Genomic DNA, 25,931 nt, shown 5'->3' with positions numbered 1-25,931 from the left:
TACAATTTGCTTCACTGTTTTATTGGAAGCAGCTGCTTTACAGAGGCAATGGCTCTTCAATCAATGTGTACTGTTAGGTGTATGACGGATAGTATAAGGGCGTAAGTGCTAATTTCATCTTTGTGGATATGTCACTGCTACAGAGCCACTGAAGTTACCTTGTTGCTTCTTCCTGTGGAAAAACTGTAAATTATAAAAATGAATTTATGAAATACTGCAGCTCTAAACTAACCTGCTGGTAATGTGTGCTCACTAATCTTTTTAGAGAGCAGGGCCAAACCTTTGATTCCTATGTTTATGGCACAGGACAGGGGTTTGTAGGAGTCTAACTGAACCTTAGACAGGAGAAAGAATTGTCCAGAGTAGATTGTGGTTCTGCATCTGGAACAAGAAGCTGACAGGATTGATGTACAAGGGCTATAATTAGTCTTATGCCCATGGCTCATCTTGTTTTGGTGTGAGATGGAACGTTTCTTTCCATGGCACTTTCATCATCTTGCATGATGCCCATCCCTTGTCTATAACATCCTTCTACACTAGAAATTAAGTGCTGCTTGGCAGAGAGCAGCTTTCCCCTTGGAAAATTTTCTTGTTGGTGGAAGTTCTCTGCCACCTGTCTTCTGATGCCTTAAATCTGTTTTTTGTTGTGTGTTGCTTTTGTACCTGGGAATTGATGCTGTAATAATCTGCACTGCTGGTGACTTGCACTTGATGAACATAAGAAGCAATTAGTGTGCCCCACAGAACATGTGTTCAGAGCAAATTTGTTGCTCTATAAGCTACTTCTGTTACAGTGAAAAGCAATCATGTATGTAGGAAAACAGAGAGGCTGCTGTACATGCGTTTGGGTAAGAAGAACTAAATGCAGAAAGTAGTGAAAAAAATGGCAAAAGTTGCTGCGTATGTTGTTTGTATAAATGGTAGACATAAGGGCAAATTTGTGGTTTGCCAGTTTAATAGGAGCTCATTTGGCTACAAATACAAAAACTACTGAAAACTAAAACCAGGTGGCTACTCAACATTTCTTAATTCCTTTTTATATTCCCCTGATGTTTTGCAGCTGTGCAATGGTGGCTCTGTAACTGATCTTGTGAAAGGATTTCTGAAAAGAGGCGAAAGGATGAATGAACTTATCATTGCTTACATTTTACGAGAAGCTCTGATGGTAAGATAAGCTCTCAGTGAAAGCACCGTCAATATTCAGCTCATATTTTTTTCTTTGAATGAATGAAGATCATGTCTCCACTAACATGGCTATCTTGTATTATAGCAGTGTTTAATGAAATCAAGGTAATGCGCAATTCAGATGGTTCTTTTTGAACAAATAAGGTGAAGAACAGTTAATCTGTTTGTTTCATTATTAAGAGAATGAAAATTGATTTCTGACCATTGATTAATTTCCTCAGTAAATATAGTTCTGCATCAAAATCACTTTTCTTTTGAGAAAGAGCAGAAAATACTCTTCAGCTTCTTATATCTGGATCCAGAATATTTTTATAGCAAAATAATTAATAGATTTAGTGAATTCAAACACTACTACAAATTTTTTTTTGGCTAATCAGGATCAAGTGTCTTTATTGTTCATTTTCTTTTAACCGGAATTTGACTTTCTGCAGTGGATTTTAGGCCTTAATAGTTTTCTTTGAATTTATACTCTAAAAGTATAATATATAATGTAGATTTATAGTGCGCTTTTTTTCTGTTTTTATCTTAAAATTTCTTTTTGACATAAAGTGAGGCAATTAAAAAATATCAATTCCTCATGGTACGCTAAGTGTTTTTCCCATCAGCTCTGTGGATTAAAAACAAATCTCTGTTTTTAGTTTTTTCATACTTTTCTGCTCTCATTTTGTTTCTGCAAGTCTAATACAGAGGACAGAGCTGTTAGTTAAAAGTTCATGTTTATATCTTACCTTCCAGGGACTTCAGCATTTGCATGAGAACAAAACTATCCACCGTGATATTAAGGGAAATAATATCCTTTTGACCACTGAAGGAGGAGTCAAGCTTGTGGATTTTGGTATGTTATGTTTACTTACACATAAAACCAATGTTGTATTTCTGAAGTATGGAAAAGAAAATAGAATAAACAAATCAGAAAAGATTAATTCTATTAAATTTTTATTAACTTTTGAGTGCTTCATTAAAAATCACTTGGATAACCAAAGTTACTTTTTAACTTGATAGAGATAAAACATTCACACACTCAGTGTTTTTACAGCTTTGGGTTTTCCAGCAATTTTGCTAATGCTTTTTTGATAGCGTGGCTAACAGATAGAAGTTATAATATGGTGGTAGTAAATGCCAAATGCTTTGGGGCAGACACAGTAAGTGAAGTGTCCAAGTGAGTTAACAGGGTTCAAAATAAGGTTGGTGTTTAGTTCCTCCAGGACAGTGCGCTGGTTCAGTGAAATTAGGAGCTGATAGGCTAAAGTTTCATGTTGTATGTGAAAGGACTTAAAACTTACTAGATACTGTGAAGAATGGGAGTGCTCCACCTCAGTCACATATACTTCATCAGTTTGATTTGAAGGAAAACAAGAGATACCACCTCAAGGCAGTAAAGGGAGAGATATTATATAGGTAATTCCCATTTTCCAAAGTCTGGGAAGACTAACAGATAACTTCTAGCAAGTCTAAACCTCAGAACTGGCATTAAATGAAAAGGGTCTGTTCAAGTCTATTAGGCCTAAAGTGATTCTTGAATGCTGTCATCTGGTTTCACTACCAAAAGGAAAAGGCATAAACACAGGTAAGTGGATGTAATGTGTTATTTATCAGCCATACCACAGTGATTTGCCTTAGAAGTGTATTGACGTATTGACAATTTTTTTTGTATCGGGGGGAGGTGGTGGTGGTGGTACAAAAATTTGCAATGCTTGTTATTATGAACTATTATTGCCTGGTAGCACACTGTCTTCTAATGTTTAAATTCAATTTATTGGTCACTACTTCGCAGCATAGCAGACAACTGTAAATATCATAATTCCATTCAACAGAGCAAAAATCTTTACTTTTCCTTTACCCTCCTATTTTGTTAATGAGATTTATTCAATTGATACATTTGTTTAAACTAATCATGGGATTTTAACTCCAATTAGAGTAGTGTCTTCCTTTCAGTAGATTGTATTTATGCAACTCTCATTACTTCACCCACAAAACCCCCACAACCATTAGGTTTACTAATTCTTCTGAAAATTCACGTATTTATGTTTATTATTTTATTCCTCAGATAAAGCCTTCTGTTGAAAAGCCTTCAGACTTCCTAAATTATCTGCCATACACTTACTAGTATTTTCTGATAGTCTGAAAGTTTAATGTGTGGCAAAATCAATATTTTTGCCCACAGGTTTTTAATGTGTTGTGGATACTATTTTTTTTTAAGGTGCTGAAGGCAATTAGAGCTGTGAAGGGTCAATGCTTCTGAAAATTAATTCACTTATGCAGATGTCAGAACCTACAAACTGCAGGGATGAGGACCTGAATTATTTATTCCCCAGTTTCTACAATCTACTGCTAAGGCTGTAATTGAAAACTAATCTTAAAATCTTGTGGGAAAAATTGTGATGCCAAAGTACAGATGAGAACATGCACAAGGAACAAACATACATACACACACATTTATGTGGGTGAAGAGGGGCCTGTAATATCTGCAGTCCTTCCTCTCAAAGGAATATAGGAACTGCACCTTAACTTAGGAATAGATAGAAATTTTCTTTGGCTTTTTTTTCCCCTAAAAGCAATCTGAAGCCAATAATGAGTAGTTTCAATTGGGAAAAATTTATACAGTCTTCACAAAATCATTGTGGAAGACATACCATTCACCCTTTGGGCTGATGTTTAAGGTATTCAGCTGGGATGTGGGAGATTTGTGTCTTCTCCTGAAGAGGATTTAAACCCACATTAATCAGATTCTAAGAGTATTTTTTAGCCAGGAATGTGAGTTGATGTAAATCTGTTGGCACTGCTACAGACTGTTGTACATAAACATTTATTGGATCAGGGACTGAAACTCATAGCCATCTTCTATTATATAAGCCTGTGAATCTGCAGGCTACAGAATGGGACAGACATGCAGGCACAATTGCCTTTTCTCCCAGTAAACGCTCAATGGAAGCGAAATTTTTGTTTTAAGTTGAACCAGTTATTACATGGGGCCAAACAAACAAACCAGAACAACCCAAATAATCACATAGCCCTTTCTAGCACTCACACAGCTTTTCTGTTGTGGAGAGGAGAGCAGAGACCGTGGATCAGGGTCTCCTTCAACCACCAAACACACTTGACAGAGGAAGTGAACCCTTCCCAAGATAATTTTTTCTGCACCAGTCTACTCCATGCTGGTTGATGATGATATGTTCCTGAAGAACCCTTTGCTCTCCTTCTCTGATACTCTTTATGGTGATTTTCCTGTCAACACATGCATAAAACTTGTATCTGGAAGATGAACCTCTGAAGTGCCTTATGGAGCACAATACTAGGAAAAGACCTATTCTCAGTCTGTATGTGTTGTGTGAATTAAATCACCTTTGAGAATGGCTTTTCTTTCCTTTGTTCTTCTTGTACTCTTTGAACTTGGTGTATAGTGTACCACCATTGCAAGTCCTTTCTTGCACAGCAGTACTGACTTTCCAGAAGCTTCATTTTGTGACACAATTTATACACATTACCTTATGGCTGTTGTGTCATAGGCATTTATGTATGCTGTGACCATAGTTTCTGAACACTGCACAGTCTGTAATGGATGACCTTCACAACAATTATATGGGGAAGTAAATTGCTGTAATTCCCAGTTAACAGCTGGGGATCTGAAACTTTGAGAGATTTAGTTGCTTGAGGTGACACAGAAAATATGTGGAAAAACTCTCCCAAAATCCAGGTTAACAGTCTGAACTGTTTGCCTTTCAGAGAGGTATTGATAGTTAAAGACATGAGAAAGACTTTGAAAGAATACCATGGCAGTGCTTCACCCAGATTGCTTTGAGTGAAATTTTTGCTTTCCTTTAAAATTCTTCTGTAATATTGTTTAATCACCCCAGTAATATCCTCATATCTAAAAAACACCCAATCCCAGTTGATACATTAATGATCAAATCAAGTAACCGAGTTTATAACATCTCCACACCAATGCTTCTGGAGCTCAATTGCTCATCAAGGAGCCGCCAGATAGCAATTATTTTAATAGTTTAAACTGTCTGAGCCACAAGAACTTTGAAATACTGTTACCAGGTAAGCATCCTCCCTCCCCACATCCATCCAGTGTGATAATTTACATCAGTAGAGATAAACAAAATCATTCTTTTTTACTACAGATAACAAGTAGCAGCCAAGGTGATCTACTCTAAGCACATCCCGTGATCACAGATTCAGCCTCTGAATTCATTGTACTTCTAGATATGTTAAAAGTCCATATTTTCCTTGTAAGAGAAGAAAGTTTACTGAAGGCAGTTTTGCTACCTGAACATTTGTGGTAATTAGCTGTTAAGCTGTTCTGGTAGAAAACTATTGTGGAAGGATGCCCGAGAATCACAGCAATTATGGTTCAAACAAGGAGCATCCTCTACTATATCAATACAAATAATAAATAGCTGTGCTATATTCAAGTGTAGCTGTTAAGTATTCAGTATAGGATAGAGATTTGATAGAAAAATATGCATTTACATTAAAGTAAATTTTCTGCAGCACTTTAAAGGGTGATAGCTATATAATATATTGTATTAAAAAAGCTGAAGGCAAGCAAAATGTGAGCCAAATTTCCTTTTTATAAATATTCTTAATTATATTCACATTTGCTTATTAATGTTCTGGGAAGGAAATCTTTTACATCTCTTTTTCAGAATTCTGGTTATATACAGTGGATTTACTTGAAAGAGCCAGATCTCAAAAGAAATTTTAGCCATTTAGCCACTGAAGGTTCAGAAAAGCACCTAGTAAAATTTTAAAAATTCATATATTCATGTGCCTCTTACAATGTGTAACCAATTTCATAGGGAGCTGAGCATATAACATCTGCTTATGCTGACAAATACTTGCTTCTTTGAATAGTCCCTCTGAATTAAATTTCTTTTCTTGAAATCAGGATGCTGCACAGGGCCTTTCATGTATTAAATAATATTAGTCTAAGACACAGTTCCTGTTTGGAAATTCTGAGATGTCAAATAACGTGCTGTTGCAAAATGGGAGAAAAGAAACTTAGCTGTATTATTATTTTTATTATTTTAACTCTGGTCTGCAAATATCCAAGTAACATTTAATTTTGAAAGATTTGACATGTTTCTGAACTCCCCTGACATTGCAGTGAGCCTGGGAGCTTGAAAGCCAGACCTTTTCACGTTTGTATGTTATTGAAAGAAAAGGATCCTAGAGGACACAGCTCCTGTCAGCAGACAGGTTGCCGATGTGTGCGGAGTCATGGAGGAAAGAACCATTTTTCCCCTAAAAGTTTTGAAACATCTACAGTCATGTGACAAGTGATTCTTTTAGCTAAAAACAGGAGAGTGTAATGCTCATGGAAAATTCCTCTTCAGATATGCTTAGGGTTGACCTTGTAGGCTGATAGTCTGGAAGAAGAGTACAGGTAGCTCCTACTTCCATGAGACTGCTGAAGCCTGATGTTACAAACTAGAAATATCTCAGGATGAGCAGCTGTTGCCTTGGAAATGTCCAGAAAAAAATTAAGTATAAATTGTACTCCACCACTTAGGCAAATACATAGTTTTCCAGCAGCACTGTTCTTTGGTAAAGGCCATGTTCTTCTATGCATCAAATGAAAACTTACTTTCATACATGTAATTAGACTGTTGACGTTCTTTCCATGAAAGGTCATTGGGAAAAAAAAAAAAAGTCAGACATCTAGATGGGTATTAGAAAACTTAAAGTTCTTATGATGAAAATGCAATGTTGGAGGATTCATTAAATCTTTAAAATTTAAGCCTATTTCTATCTACAAGAGATCCCATGATTTCCCCCAGTTTGCCTAGTAACGTCATTGTTGGAAAGGGGATATTGAAAAGGATTGACACTGTTCCTTATCAGTTTCTTCTTAGTCATTTAATTAATGGTATCTAAAACTTCTCCATCATTAGATTCTCTGGATAAGCAATACATAGGAAAGATCTGAGGGGTTTTTTTATAGATAAAGCATGTTCCAGTGGAAGACATGGAAAGAAGGTAATGCAATCTCACTGCTGCTCGCAGATGGTGGAAAATTACAAGCTGTTCTGCATGCAGTTAATGGAATAATGACTTCAAGGGTTCCTTTAGTACTGTGGATAAAGAGATTGCATAATTAAGCCATGTATTTAACGAAATACATTTAAAGCATTAACAAAATACGTAGTAAAGGTAAGGTGATTTTTTGTAATTCAGAAGTGCTTAGTTTGCATTTTTCTGCTATTGTTTCAAATATTAGAAGTGTTTGATTTAGAAGTTGCTTGTTAATATTCTCTTGGCATTCCAAATGCAGTTTCAGATACCACACTTTGCATGTAGCTAGCACAGCTTTATTGTGGATGTATAGTAGCCTGAGTCAACTAGAGATTTAACCTGAGTATGACTCATTGGGGAAAAATGGATTGGGGGAGGGAATGCTGTACTGCTTTATTTAGACATACTGAAAACTGACATTCCTTTGTTTAATACTTGAATTATTTCTTCCATATAGTTTGGTAACTGCAGCTAGACAGAGGTCAGCTTTTGTGTTTGGAATGTAATAGGGTTATTATTTTGTTATGGAGAGAATGATCATTCTCCTTTCAAAGCTATTTGAAGTCATCCAAAGTTAAGGGCTAAGGAAATCTCAATGCTGGCGTTTCTGGATGGCATTCTTATTATTCAAAATTGCAATTTGGTGAAACAAGCCAATTGTAAGGCACTCTTTTTTGGAAATGTATTTTTATATTAACTCTATTTTTATGTTAGAAAGCATACATAATTTCATTTAGGAAATACTAAATGAAAGTATTAAGTTAATTTCATAATTCAATTGAATTCATAAAATAAATTTATTGGGCTTTTTTTCCCTAGAGAAAGTGTGTAGTAATTCTGCCAGCATTCTCATTGTGACTCAGTAGTGGTGTCTACTTCCTCCTTACAAATTATGGCATGTTAGTAATGCTTTATCACAACTAGTGATCAGTAACAATTGATCGATGTAAGTTAGAATGCGTAGGTTTTTTTGTTATGTTTTATTGCATGATATTCATGCTTATTCTGATACAGAAATACAGGCCAGAATATTTTAAATTCTGCAACTATACTAAACAGTGAGTTTTTGAAGTGTAGATGAGCCAGCAGCTGCTATAATGACAAAACAAGAGTAGTAAAATCATTTACACTGTACAGTATGTCCAGAATAATAGGGCCAATCTCAAAGTAATTAATGAGTCCATGCTAAGACTCCATCTCAATAGTTTCATCTGCTTAATTGCTCACCTCTCCTGGTTTTCTGATGCATGAGGGAGCTTTCTGCTGGTCTTGTGTGTAAAGCATCTGAAATCTTGGGTCAGATGTTGAGGAGGGAACCACAGCACTGAGCTTCATTCTTTCATCGTGACACCTCACCAACTCTCTTGTTCCCTTGCTGTGACACAGTGCTGTGACCTCTCCCCACCACGAACAGGCTTGATAGATGCAGTTTGCTGGCTGATTACAGATCAGTCTATCAAGCCTTGTTTGGCACATGGCATTGCAGGGGGAGAGGAGGCTCAGAGGACTGTGCTGCAAATGCATGCAGTACTGGTCAGGCTGTAACGGATTGCAAGTCTAGAGTCACCTTGTACTCAGCAAATAGGTTGAAAAGTCAATTATGAGCGATCTAAGTTTGAGTTTTGGAGCATTTTGGGGAAGGACATTTTAATCTCTGTCCCTTTTAATAGATATCATGGTTCCCAGCCTTACATGTCCTGCTGACATTGAAGAGGAGATCTGTATGACCTTGAGTAGTTTTCCAAACTTTTGTAGATTATGTATACTGGAGTAGTCAGAATATCCCATTGTGTCTCTTTCTTCTTGCCCTGTATTAGCTATAAATGCTGTCTGAATCATTCTGCAAAAATGAAGCAAGCAATTAATTTAATTTGAAATTATTTAAAAATAAAATCATTTTCTTTCTGCCCTTAGCTTACTTTAAGCAATGAATCATAGCAAGACTTGTATTTGCCTTAGTCGTTCTAGCATGCATCCATAATAAAGCTGTCTGCTTCACTGATTCAGATCAAAACCAGACTATTATTGTGTTGTCAGTTCTGCATACCATATATCATGACATTCCCATGTTGCTTCTAAAAAGCATTTACTAGGGAACTATGGCAGAAGCCACTAAAAGTAAGAGACTTTGAAGAAAGTTTTCTTCATGAGCAGTTTGTCAAACTGCTTTGAACCCAGTCAAAGTAATAATTTCAAATTTTTCAAACCAGGGTTAAAAGGGATAAGGTGGATTGCATTGATTTGAGCTGAGGAACATTTTCATTGTTGAATGTTTAATTCCTTGTTGAAAGCTTAGTCCTTAAAAACTTATTTTATGGTCTGTGTGTGAATGAAAACCTTTGTGCTGTCCAGTAACAAAAAAAAAAAAAAAAGGAAATCATGTGGCCAAATGCTGTATCCAGGATAAGCTGTTTATTTGGTCTTTCAAATATTTTCTTCTACTAATTCACATAAAGATGTCACTGATGCCTTGAACGTTAAAGAAGCTTGACACAGAAAGATGGTGTCATATGCCAGAGACACATGCAGTGAGAAAATTGCCCTTTCTGGCCAGCAAAGACTTCCTCTTGGTTTTCTCATGGGTCACAAAATAGTAATCTCTTGAGGTTATTAGAAACCCTTTTGTCTCACCTGTGTATACTGATACCTATTCATTTTTATCTGAAAGTTGAACCCAATAGCTCATTTGAATTGAAGTATTCCAGCCCTTAGCTATTTTAAATATTCTATCCCATCAGCATAGATGTTGCTAGTAACCCAAATATTTTTAACAGGAAAATGATGTTATATAACAAGGATAAAAATCTCCAGGATTTTCCCAGTCATACAGGGGAAAAAATCCTTTTTGGATCTCAGAAGTGGCAGCCAGTTTGAAAGGAAGGCAGCATCTAAGGAGGACTTTCCTCACCAGCATACTGCACCAGATCGTGTGTAGCTGCACAAATCCCTGAGGCTCCAGAGAAGACTAGTTCTCCTATCTAAATACATTTGGCCAGTTGTGCATCAGGAAAACAAATGTTCCTGTGCATCCCTTTCAGGAAACGAGCTGAAGCCCCACAGCATGAGATCTGATTGGAATCATTGGCCTTGTGCTGCAGTAAACACTCAGGAGCATGTGGAGGGCAGCCCATGGTCACCTGTTGTTCTCCTGGAGGCCATGGAGAAAGGGTGCAATCAGAACGGTAGACAAGAGAAGCTCAAGTATTCTGCCACACCATCCTGCCCATTCTCCTGTAATACAAAAGTCTTCATATTTCTTAAAGAAAAAAGCTGTATTAGAACCTTTTGTTTAAGAAAGATTATATATCTCACAGATTGTATATATATATATATATATATATATATATGTATATATATATATATATATTTCTCACAGAACATTCTGGGGGTTTTTAGGTCACTGTTTGCTATTTTATTATCAGTTTGTAACTTGTAATGATTCTTTATCTGATTTAGGATTTAAATTTTGTTCCTTATATGCTTAAAAATAACTTTTCTTTGTCTTTAATCCTTGTGGTGAGTTTACTGTGAAAGCCACCGGAGTTTGATTCCTTTAGTTTCCATTTATATCACCATGTATTTTATAGTGCAGATTAACTTTTTTTAATCCCCCTTTTACTCCATGCCTCTTGCTTTTGTAGTAAACACCATGGATTTTTCATCTCCTAGGCAGTTCATATACATGGTCTTCTTGGATACTAAGCTTTTAGAATCATGTCATAGAATCACATTATATAATGGCTTGGGTTGGAAGGGACCTTAAAAATCATCTAGTTCCAACCAAGTTTTGATCTTTCTGGAGGTGTAAAGGGCCATTTGGTTATCTTTTGGATGCACCCTATTTCAGTTAAAGATTTACATCTGCAGTGTGAGTTTTCCTAAGTGTTTGGGAAACTCTAGTTTTCATCATTAAAACACTGTGCGCATTAAAATAATACATAAAGACAGGGGATGTGGTGAAAAAGGACATGAAAAGGCTAAGGCACTCATTGTCTTCTTTGCTATGGTCTTTACTTATAAGATTGGTCTTCAGGAATCCCAGATCCCTGACACAAGTGGAAAGTCTGGAGCAAGGAAAACTTACTCTCGGTAGACAAGAATGTGTTTAGGGAGCATTGAAGCAAATTGGACATACGCAAGTCCAGGGAACCTGATGAGATGAATCCAAGAGTGCTGAGAGAGGTGGCCAATGTCATTGCAAGGCCACTTGATAATCTTTGAAAGGCCTTGGAGATTGGTGGAGGTTCCTGAGGACTGAAAGAAAGCTATCTTCAAGAAGGGCAAAAACGAAGATTCAGAGAACTACAGGCTGGTCAGCCCCACTTTGATCCCTGGGAAGATGATGGAGCAAATAATCATGGAAATAATTTCTAAGCGTATGAAGGACAAGAAGGTGATTGGGAGTAGGCAGCACGGATCTATGAAAAGGAAGTCATCATAACATAAAACCTTTCAACATAAAATGCTGCTGAAAATTCCAAATTTTTGGCTCCTCATTTCAACTTTGTTTACTATTTCTTTTCCATCTTATTGGTCAGAACGTGATTTTAGTTCTGGATTTAATCTGAGCACTTATCATGGAGCAGTTGTTCTCAAACACACTTTTCTGTCAGCAGTTCACCCAAGGAAACTATATTGCCTCTGTGATCTTTTCATTTAAAAGTTTGCTTTTGAAGTCAGTTGATAGTCTGTAAGGAATCCTGAGTTTTGTCAATGTTTCAAAAAGGTTCTGGAACATCTCTTGTAAAGTCATCAAACCAACCACTTGTGTCCTTGTGGCCTGTTAGTAACATTTTCTGTTAAATATCTTTCTGCTTCCTATCTGTGCTGGGAGAAGCTCTCTGATCTGCCTTTACTGTCTTGGTGGAGATACCACCATACTTGCAGTACGGTTGCATGTGGTTGTGCACCTGGTATGTTGCAATGTTTGCCATCTGGGCTATCAGAGTTGCTGTGTTTTAATCTTGTCTTTCCCTGTTGTCTTTTGTCATTATGGAGGAACTATGTGTATTATTTTTTGAGCATTTGACATGCATTTCAGCCGATCTGTCTGAAATTACCATGTCTGGATATGTACCATTGCATCAGTACAACCTGAAAGAAGCAAAGAAATGGACAGTGTCAAAGATAACAGTAATTACAGAGGAGTTGAGTTATGACCCCACAGTTGTTGTGTGGGAAGTAGCTACTTCCCTGTCTGCACCCTGATAAGAATGGCAGCTTCTCAAAGTGAAGCTTCGGGTGCTAAAAGAAAACCTTAAGCTGTTAGGACCTGTTGCTGCCAGATCTAGTAAAAAGGTCAAACTGAGTCATTTATAAGGCACTGCCTTCACACCATTCAACAGAGAGGCAAGGAAGGAGAGGCGTCTTTTCGCAGGAGACATCATGGAACAGGAATGCCAAAACATATCTGCCAGAGGGCTTATGGGGAATGCAGTGTAAGATGCTGCTGCTGGTTTACATCTGTTTCTCTAGGAGATTAAAAAAATGTTGGGAAATAATTCAAAGCATTTCAGCCTGTTTAGATCTGCAAAGTTAACAGTGTGAGCAGTTTCTGGTCCAGAGACTAGCTTGAGGAATGATTGAGTTGCAGTTTCTGAATCCAAAGAAGGTCACAAAGAGGGTGCTTTCATAGGGAAGTGGACAGAGAAGGCACAAACAAAGAAGGGTGATGGAAGAGGTAGCCAGAGGCAGTGTGATAGCTCAAGTGTAAGCCCTTTGGGGAAGGGTCTGTGTTTTTATGTATGAATACAGTGTCTGGTGTGTTGGGAATGAAGTCTTCCTGCTGCGTGCCAAATGTGAATTTAGTAGAATTTGCTAGGACTTGCCATTCCCCCACTAGCATCAACCAGTAAAAAGTGCATACTTCTGTCACAGGACATAATCATAAAATGTTGTACAGCCTCCCAGTTTAGATCAGAACAGTCTGCTCAGATTGGGTGCTACTATGAGACAAGTCTTTCATAATAATAGGGAGCTCATTTCTGCACTATTTTTCTTTTATTAAGTGCTAAGGTCATAAGTAGGTGGCTTTACTTTCAATGTTACTCCAATATGCCAGTTTTTGCAATGAAAAGCTTGAATAATATTCATGGTGTAAGTCTGCTAATTTCCAGTTTTTATTAGTAAACTAATGGTTGGCGGAAAAAAAAAAAGAAAAAGGTGAAAAAACCCGAAAGCCTTTTTCCAACTATATGCACAGTATTTTCTTTTGGGTATGGTATGCGTTGGTGCACTTATTAAGTTCTTCACTTTCATAAGATTTACAATTTGTGTGTAATAAAACACAGTTTTTTGGCATATTTTTAGATTTCCTGAAAATATTTGACTCATTTTGCAACAAAGCAGTAGTAATGGGTAGGGGGAGGAGCAAGATGTTATTGTTAGAAAATATACAAGTTTGAAAAAACTGGCCAGCTATATGCTTGACTGGTTGCTGAAATGCTGGAAGAAATGTTACTAAGTGTGGAATTACATCATCCTTCCTCTATACACAGGAAAAGCCCAAGGAAATATCATTTGTCATAGGACCTACGCTCCATAATCTGAAATGCCACTTTACTGCTAAGAGCAAAAGGATAAAAAAACAAACAAACAAAAAGCACACAAAACCCCCCCAAGAGCCTAAAGAAAGTAGTGATGAACAATTCAAATCAAATCAGCTTTTTACTGAAGTAAAAAAAAAAGGGGGGAGGAGGGAGAAATCCTTTGATTTATTAATAATTACAGTTCAAAGAGAAAAAAAAAGTACACAGAGAAGATTGTGCACATTAATGTTCCTTTTATATTTTGCTCCTTATATCTACAGAAATTTATGATTATTTATAAAATCTGACACTGGAATCATAAAAATTTAGTCAATGCCTTTCTTTGCCTGCAGATCTGAATCCCATTTCCTTGTCCACAAGTGCAAAAAAGAGCTTAGCACAGGGGACTCCCACAACACGTAGAAAGGGAGAGGGGAAAGTAGCCTCCTCTCCCTCCAAAAGCAAGGAGCGCATAATGATGTCCACTGGCATCACTGCAGTGGTGACAGACCTGTGATGTGTGCTTCCTCCTTGCTTGCTGAATGACCTGTTTTTCTGAGGGCTCAGAGCAGCCACAGACTCCATGAGCCGGAAGCTGGACCTCAGACAACTCCCTGAGGTAGCAAAAACAAAGCCCCTGCTTAGCTGAGCCGGAGCAGGATTCATGGACTTTGTGCTAAGACTCACATTGTCCTGCTTTCCATGGTGCAAACACTGTGTATTGGACTTTCTGCAGGCATGGAAAGAGAAATACTCAACTTTCTCAAGCCTGGGGTAGACTAGAGGGAGACAGCCACAAAAGCAATGGTTGTGTTTGTCTCAGAGGAACAGGCGGGATCTTTCTTTCTGCCTTATTTTTAGCAGTTATATACATTTCTGTGATGGACAAATGCTGATATTATGTGAATCAGAGCTGACACATAGCTTTAGAGTAAAAAAAACAGATCAAACCCTCTGTGGTTTCTTGATCACCGCTGAAAAAACCCAAACCAATCAAATTCTATCTAGACAGAGGTTTAGTCAGTATTTCCACTGGGCAGTTAATGTGAATTGCTCCTGTTATGAACCATCTGAAGGGTTTTCAGGAAGATAAGGTCAAGCATGTTCAAACCAGACAATACAGAGTTGAAACTAGCCAGTGGTGCTCACCGGAGCTTAATGTATTTCAGTACAATGAAATGGTACTCACAGAGTGAAACTCAGTCTTTTTTCAAGAGATGCATGTATGAGTGAGCTTCGGTGTCAGTCAGACTGAGGTTGGGAACACAACAACGTTCTTGCCATCCATGATATTGGCACTTCAGGATATGCCTCTGGTGGACCTTGCAGTTGGCTATTACTCAAATCCATAATAGTTCAGGACATGCTAGTTGAGGGGCTGTTTTTCTCCATGTGCTGTACTCTTCCTGTTGCATGCACTAGAGATATTTACAACCAATACACCCTTGTTTTGTAAGGAGGGAAAGGTGGCAGGCTGGTCAGAAGTGTTCTGCAGCCCACTCGAATTCCTAATATTTCAGTGTCTTTTAATTTAAAACCTTAAGGAATCTTTAGACTTCAGAGTTCATTTTCCAGCTCTTGGCCTGAAATAGTTAATTCCTCAAACTACAGCTCATGTCACAAAGCTGATTTGCAGGCATTTGATGTTGCTTTGAGAATGTGCTTTGAGCATGGAGAGACTTCTGTTTTTGTAAGAATTTCTGAGATTCTACTGTTTAGTTGTTTCTTAATTTATGGCAGAGCAGCTAAGAGATGAGGATAAGTATCTTCTATAGTGTTCAACCTGAAATATGTAAATAAAGAAATAGAGGTCTAGTGTCAGTACTGAGCATTAAAACAAAGAAAGAATCTTTGGAAGGTACAGTACTTTTTTTTTTTTTCTTTTTTTTTTTTTTTCTTTTCCCTGAAGTGCTTTACTGCTCTCCTAAAACAGGATATAGAAAAACTGTAATTAACCAGTCAAAATATACAGAGTCAGATTACTAATGAAACACTCATTTGGGACTAAGTCCCAGTCTTGATGAAGTCACTGGAAACAAAGGATGCAGAGAACCTCAACTGAAGTGGCTGAGTACCTTTGAGGACTGGCCTCTCTTTCCAGAGAACTGAAAAGATGAATTTGAGATTTGCCTGCAGAGGAAGTTGTAGCATGACAACACAAGGATGTCACCATTCAGAAGGGCTGTCTTGGATGGAAATAGCAGTTGCTATGATTACAGCTTCCCTTCATTCTTCCAGGTGTGTCTGCTCAGCTGACCAGCACTCGTCTTCGTCGGAACACCTCCGTGGGCACCCCATTCTGGATGGCTCCAGAGGTTAGATTCACGTCATTTTGTCACTGGTATTCGAGCTGCCACATTCTGCATTTCTGCCCTTTCTTTGTCTTTTTTCCTGACCAGTGGTCCTTTCACCAAATGAAATAGCAATGTCCTTTAAAAAAGTGGTTTAAAGCTTTTTTCTTACATGTTTGCAAGGATTAAGTTAAAATGGAATTTATTTTTGCAATTATAAGGTTAGAGCCAGAGAGCAAGATGTTAAATTGCTAACTGAAATGTTAAAGAGGAGACAGTACTACCATTGATCCTTTCCAGCCTTCCAAGCTCTGAAACTATAGGTATCTCATCTCCCCATGTATGAAGGAGCCCAGGGCAGTACTTTGATACATTACAGCTTTTATTTTTTGATTTCTGCACGTGGAAGGTTTTTAATACTTTATATCCATAGCTGACAGAAAGAAATGGAAGAGGTTATTATGGATGAATAAGATGTACTATGTATCTTTGGAGATTTTTCCAGCCTGAAATTGAAGCATTTATAAATAAATACATTTTAAGCTGAGGCAGGAAAAATACTTTGTTATAAATAAGCCTATGTACTTGTGCTACAAACACATGCATATACATCTATTTATAGCACATGAAACTACTCTGTTTATACACGTGTATTTTTATAAACATACTCTGTTTATACACACCGGTCTAGCCATGTAGCTAACGCCATACACATTGCTTTACACCTGTAGCTAGTGGGATGAAAAATTCTAGATTCATCTGACATTGTGAATGAGCTGAAGTGTGTATGAAATTAAATATATTTGCTGTAATCCAGTGGCAAACACATTGTCAAGAAATTAGCTTGTTCTTGAAACTGGCTGGTTTGGCTGAATAAGGACCCAGTAGAAGACAGGTAATTCAACAACTTCTTTCCTGATTGTTTCACTTCATAGAGAGAGCAATATAGCTCCATTAGTTATTTTGCAGGAATAATTCATAGAAAAGAGATTTAAAGTTGCTTATTTTCCTTCTACTTCCCTCAGCCATGGGATGCAGTTGACCACCTTCAGCTGAAAAAGCCAAGGAATTGCACCGTTTTGTCGGATCAGGGAACATCTGGACAGAGAACCTGGTGTTCATGGACACCTGCTTTCCCTAGTTTAAACATCGCTTTTTTTCAGCAACAGGATGCTTTACCTTGCTAAATATGTGCAAGTGTGTTTATTTCACTAAGTATCTCCATCCTTTATGAGATTCCCCCCTACTGTGGGTGTACTCTTAAATTTGGACATTTGACCATCCAGTGACCATCCCAGTCTTTTACTCCAACAGGTGATTGCCTGTGAGCAGCAGCTAGATAGCTCCTATGATGCCAGATGTGATGCATGGTCACTGGGTATTACTGCAATAGAGTTGGGAGATGGAGATCCACCCCTTGCTGATTTGCACCCTATGAGGGCACTCTTCAAAATACCAAGGTAATATCTTGATGTGTTTATTTCTTGTCAAGTTAGACTGAACTTCTTCTTTTTAACTGTTACTTTCTTCAAACTTAGACTGTATAAGTTTGTGAAGCTTCTTCATATTATTTATACTGGGAGGAGGTTAGAAATACTTTGTCCAGCTGTATTTTCTGCAAGCTCTGCTTTAACCATGGGCACGCAATGAGAAGCTCAGAACTGACTGGGCCTACATGTGAGAAAAAGTCCTAAGGCCTTCTCCTGAGTGGGCTGTTGCTCAATATTGCAGAGCAGAGAGGCTTAGCTGAGTCCAATATATTCTGTTACAAAGAATGACTTATGGTAGAAATAGAGTCTGAGTATGCCTGCGTATGGTGAACAGGCCCCATACCTGTCTTCAAGAGTTATCTCATGCCCTTTCAAGCAAAATATTTTTCCACCACTCACATATATTTAGGCTGCCACTTTCCATTAGCTTGTGCTGCTCCTGACAGTTCCGGTGTTGCTGTCCTTGGGCAGTGCAAATAGCAACTTTTTGTGTTTTCTTTGAAGCTGGAGATAAAAGTACCCAGAGTGCCACTTGCAGTGTTTCAGAGAACATCCATCTCAAAGTCCATAGGGGATGATCGTGCAGCAGTTTGTGGATTTCACTCTAACATCTGGAGAAGTACCGCAACAGTTGAGACCATATAGTATACCTGAGTGCTTCAAGTCCTTTTCAGCCAGGTCACCCAAATTAGTTTAAATTACCTTCAGGTTTAAGAAATTTTTGCTGACTTGGCACTGAAGCAGAGCATGAATGCTCTTCTTACCTTTAGCTGCTATGGGAGAAGCAGTTACATACTGCTGTGGTCAGTCATTTCAGCTAGGCCTTCAAGAAAACATCTGCCTTATACCCTTACAAATATTGGGCACCTTTCTGCCCTGGAGCAAATATAAGATCAATACCCTTTCATTCCCCTAAGTAAAACCTGAAAGTGGTAGAGCAAACATTAAGCAGCACTTAAAGAAAAGCAGTTACGACATTTGATTGAAAACAGACAAGTCACCTTGTCTATAGGTAATTCCTTTTGTCTTTATGACTATACTCCGTGAAAATGGCACCTCTGAATGGAAGAAGACTGTGAAAACAATTGAACCAAATTAACACCTAGAATAAACAGCTCTAGCAACAGAAAAGAAAGTAGTATTTATTTACAATAGATCTATATTTAGTCCCTGACTTGACTTCTGATTAGCTTCTGATGAATGAGAAATAGTTAAGAGCTAGTTCCCTCTGACATTTTGCTCAGTAAGATGATTAATTCAGTAATTAATTTCTGGGAAAACTTCAAACAGAATTTATTTTTAAAAGTTATCTTAAGAAAATATATTGTTATTGAAAAGAGAAACTTGCTTTTGTAAGTGAATAGTGATTAATGGGTTGTTAGTTTCGTTTCTGTTTACTGATTTGATTGAAAAAAATAATTATGATTCTTAGCTATGCTTGGTAGATCATCTCCATGCTATTTCTCCTTGTTAGTTATGTAAAGTAGGAGAACCAGGGAGGTATTGTATCATCTACCCATGCTCCTTTTACCAGTGGAAATCAATATTTTTTTTCAGTGGCCTTCTAAAACTCATTACTCAGCCTGCCTTCACACACTGTTTTTGTCAAGAGAGTAGCTTATTAACTTATCATCACACTGACCTTTGCAGGAATCCTCCTCCAACGCTACAGCAGCCTGAACTGTGGTCACCTGAATTCAATGACTTCATTAACAAGTGAGTAACAACTGAGATCACTGTAGCTGAATATGCAACATGTGTAAATGTCATGTGTAAAATATCTGTGTATTCTCTGTGGGAATCTGTTGCTACTAATACTCCTACTTAAAACCCTAGTTTGTAAATCCATTTTGACTTCCAAGTGAGGCTCCAGATTTAAAACATGAAATAACAACATTTAAAAACACTTGACATTTGTTTTTTTCTTAGTTTAAATAATATTTATTTTTTAAATGCAGTAATTTAACTTCTTGGACTCATAAATTCTGTGAAACCTTAACAGTTTTCAGTACAGAGCTGTTGTGGTTAAGATGGATATATATATTAGGAGTCATGAATGAACTACAGACAAGCATTTCAAAAGTTACCAGTGATCCCTCAATTATCATATCCTTTTTCTGCCAGTACAGGTGCTTGACTAAAGATTATGAGAGGCGTCCAACAGTATCTAGTCTTTTGCAGCATGATTTTATTAAGCAAATTGAAGGAAAAGAAAACGTGCTACAAAGGCAACTCATGGAATTTATTGATGTGCATCAACAAATGGGAGTCACTGAAAAGGCAAGGTAAAAGTATCTAAAAAGTAGACCAGTTGGTGCAAATTTGATACTTTCACTGTTTTGGAATGGCTAGCGTTCGGGGAAAGATTCATCTCTCATAACTTTAGCTGGCCAAAAAATAGAGAGTTATATTAATCTTTGGGGTCCTCTATAGAGCCAATGGAAAGAGAGGGGCATCATGTTTCATACATGGGGCGAAGTAATCTTTAGAAGTGCCTCCCCATTCTCCTGTGACTCAAGATGCAGATTAGGATCCCAGCTTTGAGAAAGCTAAGGAAATTAATAATAGGCATTTTCTTATGTTTGCATGGTCAGCTTATGTTTAGTTTAAGCAAGTATGCCAAAAATTACTAGTCACGTTATGGCAAGAATTTGATGCAACTGACTGAAAGAAGTGATAGTGGTACCATACTTTGTTTTACAAACTTCAAATCTTATGTCTTGTTGAATAGATATTTTCTTTCTTCCACTAGTGTTTAGTAATATAATTTCTGAATAAATCACTTAGCACCTGATGGCTTTTATTTAAAACAACTGGAAATGGCTTGGCTCAATTTTACAATTTAGAAAAAAACACCCAATACACTTAAGTAATATATCAGGTATGATATTGTAGATTATTATTGATATACTACTGGTATGACTGCTCCTGTGCTTCAAGGTAGAGAATTTTTATTTAAATGAAAGATAAGACATTTTGGCATTATCATCTGTATGGAAAAAGCTTACTAAAATCTGCCACATTTCCTTTCACACATATTTATAGTAACATTATATACAGCAGTCTGATATATTTGAAGAGAATAAAAAGTGTATTTCTAAATAATTTACGATTTTCAAGTTTTCTTGTACTTTAAGTGGATGTGGGATGAATAGTAGCTTCTCTTTTCTGGCATGTCAGTAAAAAACTATGCAGTTGGCTTAAATTTAAGCCTCAGACTGGATTTGTATGTTCTGTGTGGTGCAGACTTGACATTTGCTTAATCCAGAAAGATTCTGGAATTGAAATAAGCTTATTGGGTGTCAGTGCTGAGCGCTAGAACAGCGACATACACCAGACTTTAAAAAGTATTCATTTGTAAACCACAGGGAAACGGTATGTGGTAAAATAAGTCTAAACCACTACATTATATGAATTGAAATCCTGATGACACTTGTGACACTGGTCCTTTCAAAGCCTAAATAATTTTTGAAAATCAAGCTTCTAAGTCAGTTAAGTATTGTGAGTTTTTTTACCCATTTTATAAAACTCATATGTTTGTTTTCTACCAAGTTCTATTTTTTTCAAAATACTTTTTTCATGTGAATGCTGCATAAAGCAAATTACACTAACTTTCTTTTCCTGTACAACACAAACATAAAGTGGCTCAGTTTGCACAGGCATAGAGCAGTCAAATGGCACAGGAACAAGACGATCTGCTGGTGTTTTCTCCGTCCTGTTTAGACTGTATTTTGTTAACTGATCACTCTTCACATGAACCAGAGTTTAAGGGAATGTATTTACTATGTGATGAAGTTACCTGTTTTACAGTTGATCAAGTGTATTTTCTACAGAAATTTTCCCAAAGGAAGACAGAACTTTCTCTCTGAAAATAATAATAATTTATTATCTGAAACTGGGCAAAAAAATTTACTTATTTAAGAAGAGTGTAATTTAAATGGCATGGTTAAACTAATATCTTGGTCCCTATTTCAGTTTAGCAGTTTAAAACGCTAAAAGTAGACTGATACTGGCTTAAATTTAATTTGCATTGATTTAACCACATCTTTTCATATCTGAGATCAGTGAAGGTTGCATGAAATACTGCAAGTAAAAATCACATTTTACAGTCACTGTACCTATAATCACTTCAGCTTTAACACATTTATTAACTACTTTTGATGGAAGATTGTCTTTCTTAGCAGTGCATGCATGAAACGATTAGCCTTGTCCTAGAAACAGTAAGAATACCTATCTTAATATCTATTGCTATCTCTGTACAAGCAAGAAAAGCAAACATTATTTTCCAGTAGCTGAAACCATAGTAAAGTATGTACATGATTTCATGTCAGAAAAAATTAGAATTCCAAGCCTGTAAAGGACATTACTCCAGAATAGCATTTGTTGTTTCTGCTGTTGAATGATAAAAAGATTGTTATACAAAGATCTTTGAATTCAACAGTCATACTTTTAAAAAATTCTTTAAATACTAATGATATGTATCTTCTGACCTTCAATCTGCACAGAGCAAATGGTGTCAAAAGCAGTGTCTGTACAGAAGTACCATGTAAATCTGATTGAAAGTCAAGACATAGGCTGTGTAGTGACAAGTCACCTGGAAGAGGCTCATCTTAAAATCTCCTGGCTTTCTCTTCTTGATTATCCTGTTCTGGGACTGTTTTTACACTGACATGTTAGGTCCATACTATGGAATTGCTAAACTTTCACCAATTGCTGGCAACTTTCCTTGTAAAGCTCCTTTCCAGCTCATGCTCTCTCAGTCCATAATTTGAAGGCATAGCTCTCCTAAATTTGGTAACCTTGGCTTAAAGCTGAAACTAAGAAGTCCAGTTATTTTCTCAGGATTTGTTTCCTTTCCTCTTCAAATTCAACTTTATTAGTAAAAGTTTTGTATTTCAAAAGAATAAAGAAAAATGGCTGGAAGTTAATAGCTGAGGTACAGCCACTGGGTCTTCCTGTGTGCACTATTCCTCTTTTCACTCAAAATCAAATCACCCTCTTTGTTCAGCACGCTGAGGTTTAGTTTGGTTCTGACTGCCTTCTTGCAGTGGTAGTCTGTTGATGTGCTTGTGATCTTGTTGTTTGCTGAATGTGCAGTTGATATAGTTCAAAAAGAAGAGATCATGTTAGGTTATATCATATTGCCAGAGATTTTTGCAGAAGGCCAGATCCTCAGATCCAGTCTTTGTGCACTAGTTCTGCTTGGGAAGGGTGTGTGATCTTCAGGCACAGAGTGGAGCCACCTTACAGTCACTCCCATTAGCGCCATTGTCCTGAGGTATTTTCTAATATTGTCAAGTCACTGAGTCATTAGGGCATTGCACTGGACCCTCTGAACCTTCCTATTGTTGTTATTCTAGGGAAGAGGAACATAGTTTTAGGCTCTGCATTGTACTGCATCCTTTCTAAACACCTAGCAAGAGGAACAGAGCCCACCAGCCTCCTGAGTAACTAGAGAAAGCTCAACTTATGCTGATGAAACTTTAAATGGCAATATGCCATAGAACTGCTCCAGACTTAATGAAGGTGCTGAGAATTGTACTGGTTTTTCAGTAGTCTCCGAACAGTCTTATAGCACTAGCATACCTTGTGCTACTAGAGGCTCAAAAAAGCATTAATACTAGCAGTGAGCTTCATTACAAATTCCACATTTTTACTTTGAGCAAATGCAATACATTTTTCTCTGAAGTCATCACTTCTGTATGCTAAAAGTATGTGTTTGCAATTTAACCTTTCCTAGTTTAGATCTCAAGCTGAAATTACAATGGGAGGAGCTTGATACATTAGCATTTTTCCATAGCATCTTGACTGAAATGTCTCTAAAATCTGCTGTCTTGAATGATGAAGTAAGCTATAGGAGATAAATTCATGTTAGGGAGGAAATAAAGCAGGCAAAGTTGCATACTAAGTGCAATTAATTATTGGGGTTTTGTTTATCATTTGGATCCACTGAACTGTGAATTCCTGGTGAGGAGAGTCACCTTCAGGACAAGGGCCTTGGGCTTCTGCAAGAGCTGCCTTTGTCATGGCTATGGCAAGAAAAGCCTATTTCATTGTGTAACTTCATAAGGTGGTATTTGTCTCTTTCAGAGGGGTTCACAACTCATAGTCATCCTGATACTTCTTTTCCCTCAGTCTTTTCAAATTGATGTACTTTCAACTAATAGAAGAAATTCTGTTACATCCTAGTAGTATGATCTTGAGGTTTTACACAACTAAATTTCATCCCGTATCTGTTAACTCCAGTCCTCGGGACCACTTAGCTCTTTAAATACTGTATTCCAATTCTTTCTTGTGTTGATAATGACACAAAAAGCACGATAATGGAATTTATTGCACAGTCTTTAATGAAAATAAGACAAATTCTCTAATGAAGCAACAATAACCTTATTTGAGGCTGATCTTTCACCTCTGGACACTGCTTAAGTTTCCCCTCATATTTAGCAAATCCTTTGGTCACATACTTATATTCCTGCATGTCACATTATAGCTGTTAAAATTTACAATTAGTAACGAAAATAATTATTATAAATAAGTGCTGCAGCATATATCCCCAAACTGTTCTAATAATACACTTCTTGCTAGGCCAGATGAGGGAAAAAACTGCCTTAGTAAAGAGTTTCACTTTGCAACAGAAATAGCTGTCTTTGAAACGGCCTTCAGAACTGTCGCATCTACACCTGACAGTCAGGCTTGTAAGACTTATCTTGAGTTGTTTGGCTGTCTTAATCTTGACTGCTTTTACAATAATCTCTGCAGAAGTATGCAATGATTAGTACAATGTGTATTTCCTGGGAATTATGACTCATTCCAGAATGAGCTGCATATGCAAGGGATATTCACTGCACCTAGATTTCAGCAACTGACGGGTCCCCAAGTTAAGAGCCTCATGCCATCTAAATAAATATCGAAAAGAGACTTATTCTACTGAAAAGTGATTCAGAGAAAGGGCTTTTGGGTGAGCTGAATTGTCCTCTAAGATTTTGTCCTTTTATGCTGGCCATGTAGTGATAGCACTGAAATCCTGTGCAAAAAAACATGCACGAAGTTGTCAATTTATTCAATCCTATTAAAAGCAGTTGCCTTCCATGACTCCCTGATTGTGCAGAGTTGTGTCACTTATTTTATGGGTGTTCTTTCTTTCTGTCTCTCCGACTCATCCTGACAGTGGAAAGCAGCTGGTAGCAATCCTTCAAGCTCAATTCTGCAGTAAAAGCTGTAGCAGAGGGTAGGAGATATCACACTAGCTTGACAAAGACAGTATGAGGAGCAGATAGCTCAGCCAGAGTCCTGTGCTGACTTGGTCAAGGTCTCCAGATGTAATGTGTTTAGGAGGAGGGGCTTAAACCTGAGGCTTTGGAGTTCCAGACTAAGCCTGCAGCACTTCATGCCACTTCCTCTCCTGTAACTAACTCAGTGTGGGCTTTGTTGTACCAACAAGGAATATATATATGGAATATGTATATTCCTGCATTGAGGACACTCCTGTGTAGGTTGGCTGTGCTGCAAAGTGCTCTCAGGCTCTAGAAGCAATAGTTTCTCGCAGCACAGGCCTTGGAATAAGCAGATCTCCAGTCCCATATGCTTCTAGCTAATATACATCTCTACAGCAGAATAAGAATATAATTCCATACAGTACAATGGGCAGAAACAATGCCTGAATGAAGAATAGTTTACCTCCTGAAGCAAAACAGGAGGAAGAAGTTCCTCCTCCATTCAGGACTCCCTGGGCTCTGCAACTGCTACTTTACCGTTGTGTCAGTCCACTTGCTCAGCAACTCATTTCTCCTGAAGGTGGAATATCTCAGGAGGCATCACTTATTTTTGGAGCTTCTTCATCTTATCAGTATGGTTCTGTCCATAGAGCATGGGCCTGACTCATAAGGGCAATAAAGAACTAATCCCAGAGTTCTTTTTGAGTTCTTTTATTTGCTCAGTTAAGAGCAAATATTTTTCCCTGAAATTTGTCAGGGATACAGCCATTTCTTGAGGCTGTTATGAAGGACCAATAATCTGCTCTTTTGCAGGGCATGATAAACCAGCACAGACTTTGGCAGATTGTGCAGAGGAGGACATGACCGAATTAACGGTTTAACGGTTGGACTAGATGATCTTCAAGGCCCTTTCCAACCTAGATGATTCTGTGATTCTGTGAAGTGGTTGGACATGGCCCCCCTCTGAATCAAAAGCCCTGCAGCACTGTGCTCTCAGCAACATTGCACAAGCTTGAGCACAGCTCCCTGAGACTGCAGCTGGTGCTGTGCAATCATTTTAACATAGAGGGAGCACAGGTTTGTCTGCAAAGCATTGTGCAGACACAGCTGGAGTCTTATCAATACACTTTTCTAAATCCAGGTACAGATTGTACATAGATGTAAGGCTTTAGTTTTATTTAAGCATAGTTCACCAGATACGTC

General features: G+C 37.6%; 1 protein-coding gene across 18 annotated transcripts in view; it reads left to right on the top strand.

The window, feature by feature from the left end:
* Nucleotides 1-25,931, top strand: part of MYO3A (myosin IIIA) — a 136,019-nt gene that overhangs the window by 42,546 nt on the left and 67,542 nt on the right. For 14 of the 18 annotated variants that reach the window (XR_012633202.1, XR_012633201.1, XR_012633203.1 and 11 more), the window contains 6 exons: nucleotides 1,061-1,165; nucleotides 1,921-2,020; nucleotides 15,972-16,048; nucleotides 17,339-17,484; nucleotides 19,072-19,230; nucleotides 19,644-19,799. Coding sequence is in view for 15 of the 18 variants with exons in the window: in XM_074900113.1 (XP_074756214.1) it covers nucleotides 1,061-1,165; nucleotides 1,921-2,020; nucleotides 15,972-16,048; nucleotides 17,339-17,484; nucleotides 19,072-19,230; nucleotides 19,644-19,799 (743 nt within the window). In the remaining 3 variants the exon portion in view is untranslated. Of the gene's footprint in view, nucleotides 1-1,060; nucleotides 1,166-1,920; nucleotides 2,021-15,971; nucleotides 16,049-17,338; nucleotides 17,485-19,071; nucleotides 19,231-19,638; nucleotides 19,800-25,931 lie in introns of those variants that run through there. The other 4 variants (XM_074900119.1, XM_074900118.1, XM_074900124.1 and 1 more) reach the window with 3 other exon arrangements.

The sequence above is a fragment of the Athene noctua genome, chromosome 2 (genome assembly GCF_965140245.1).
Source record: "Athene noctua chromosome 2, bAthNoc1.hap1.1, whole genome shotgun sequence".
Lineage (NCBI taxonomy): Eukaryota > Metazoa > Chordata > Aves > Strigiformes > Strigidae > Athene > Athene noctua.
Note: the sequence above shows the minus strand (reverse complement) of the source record. Positions and strands in the feature narration are given on the sequence as shown.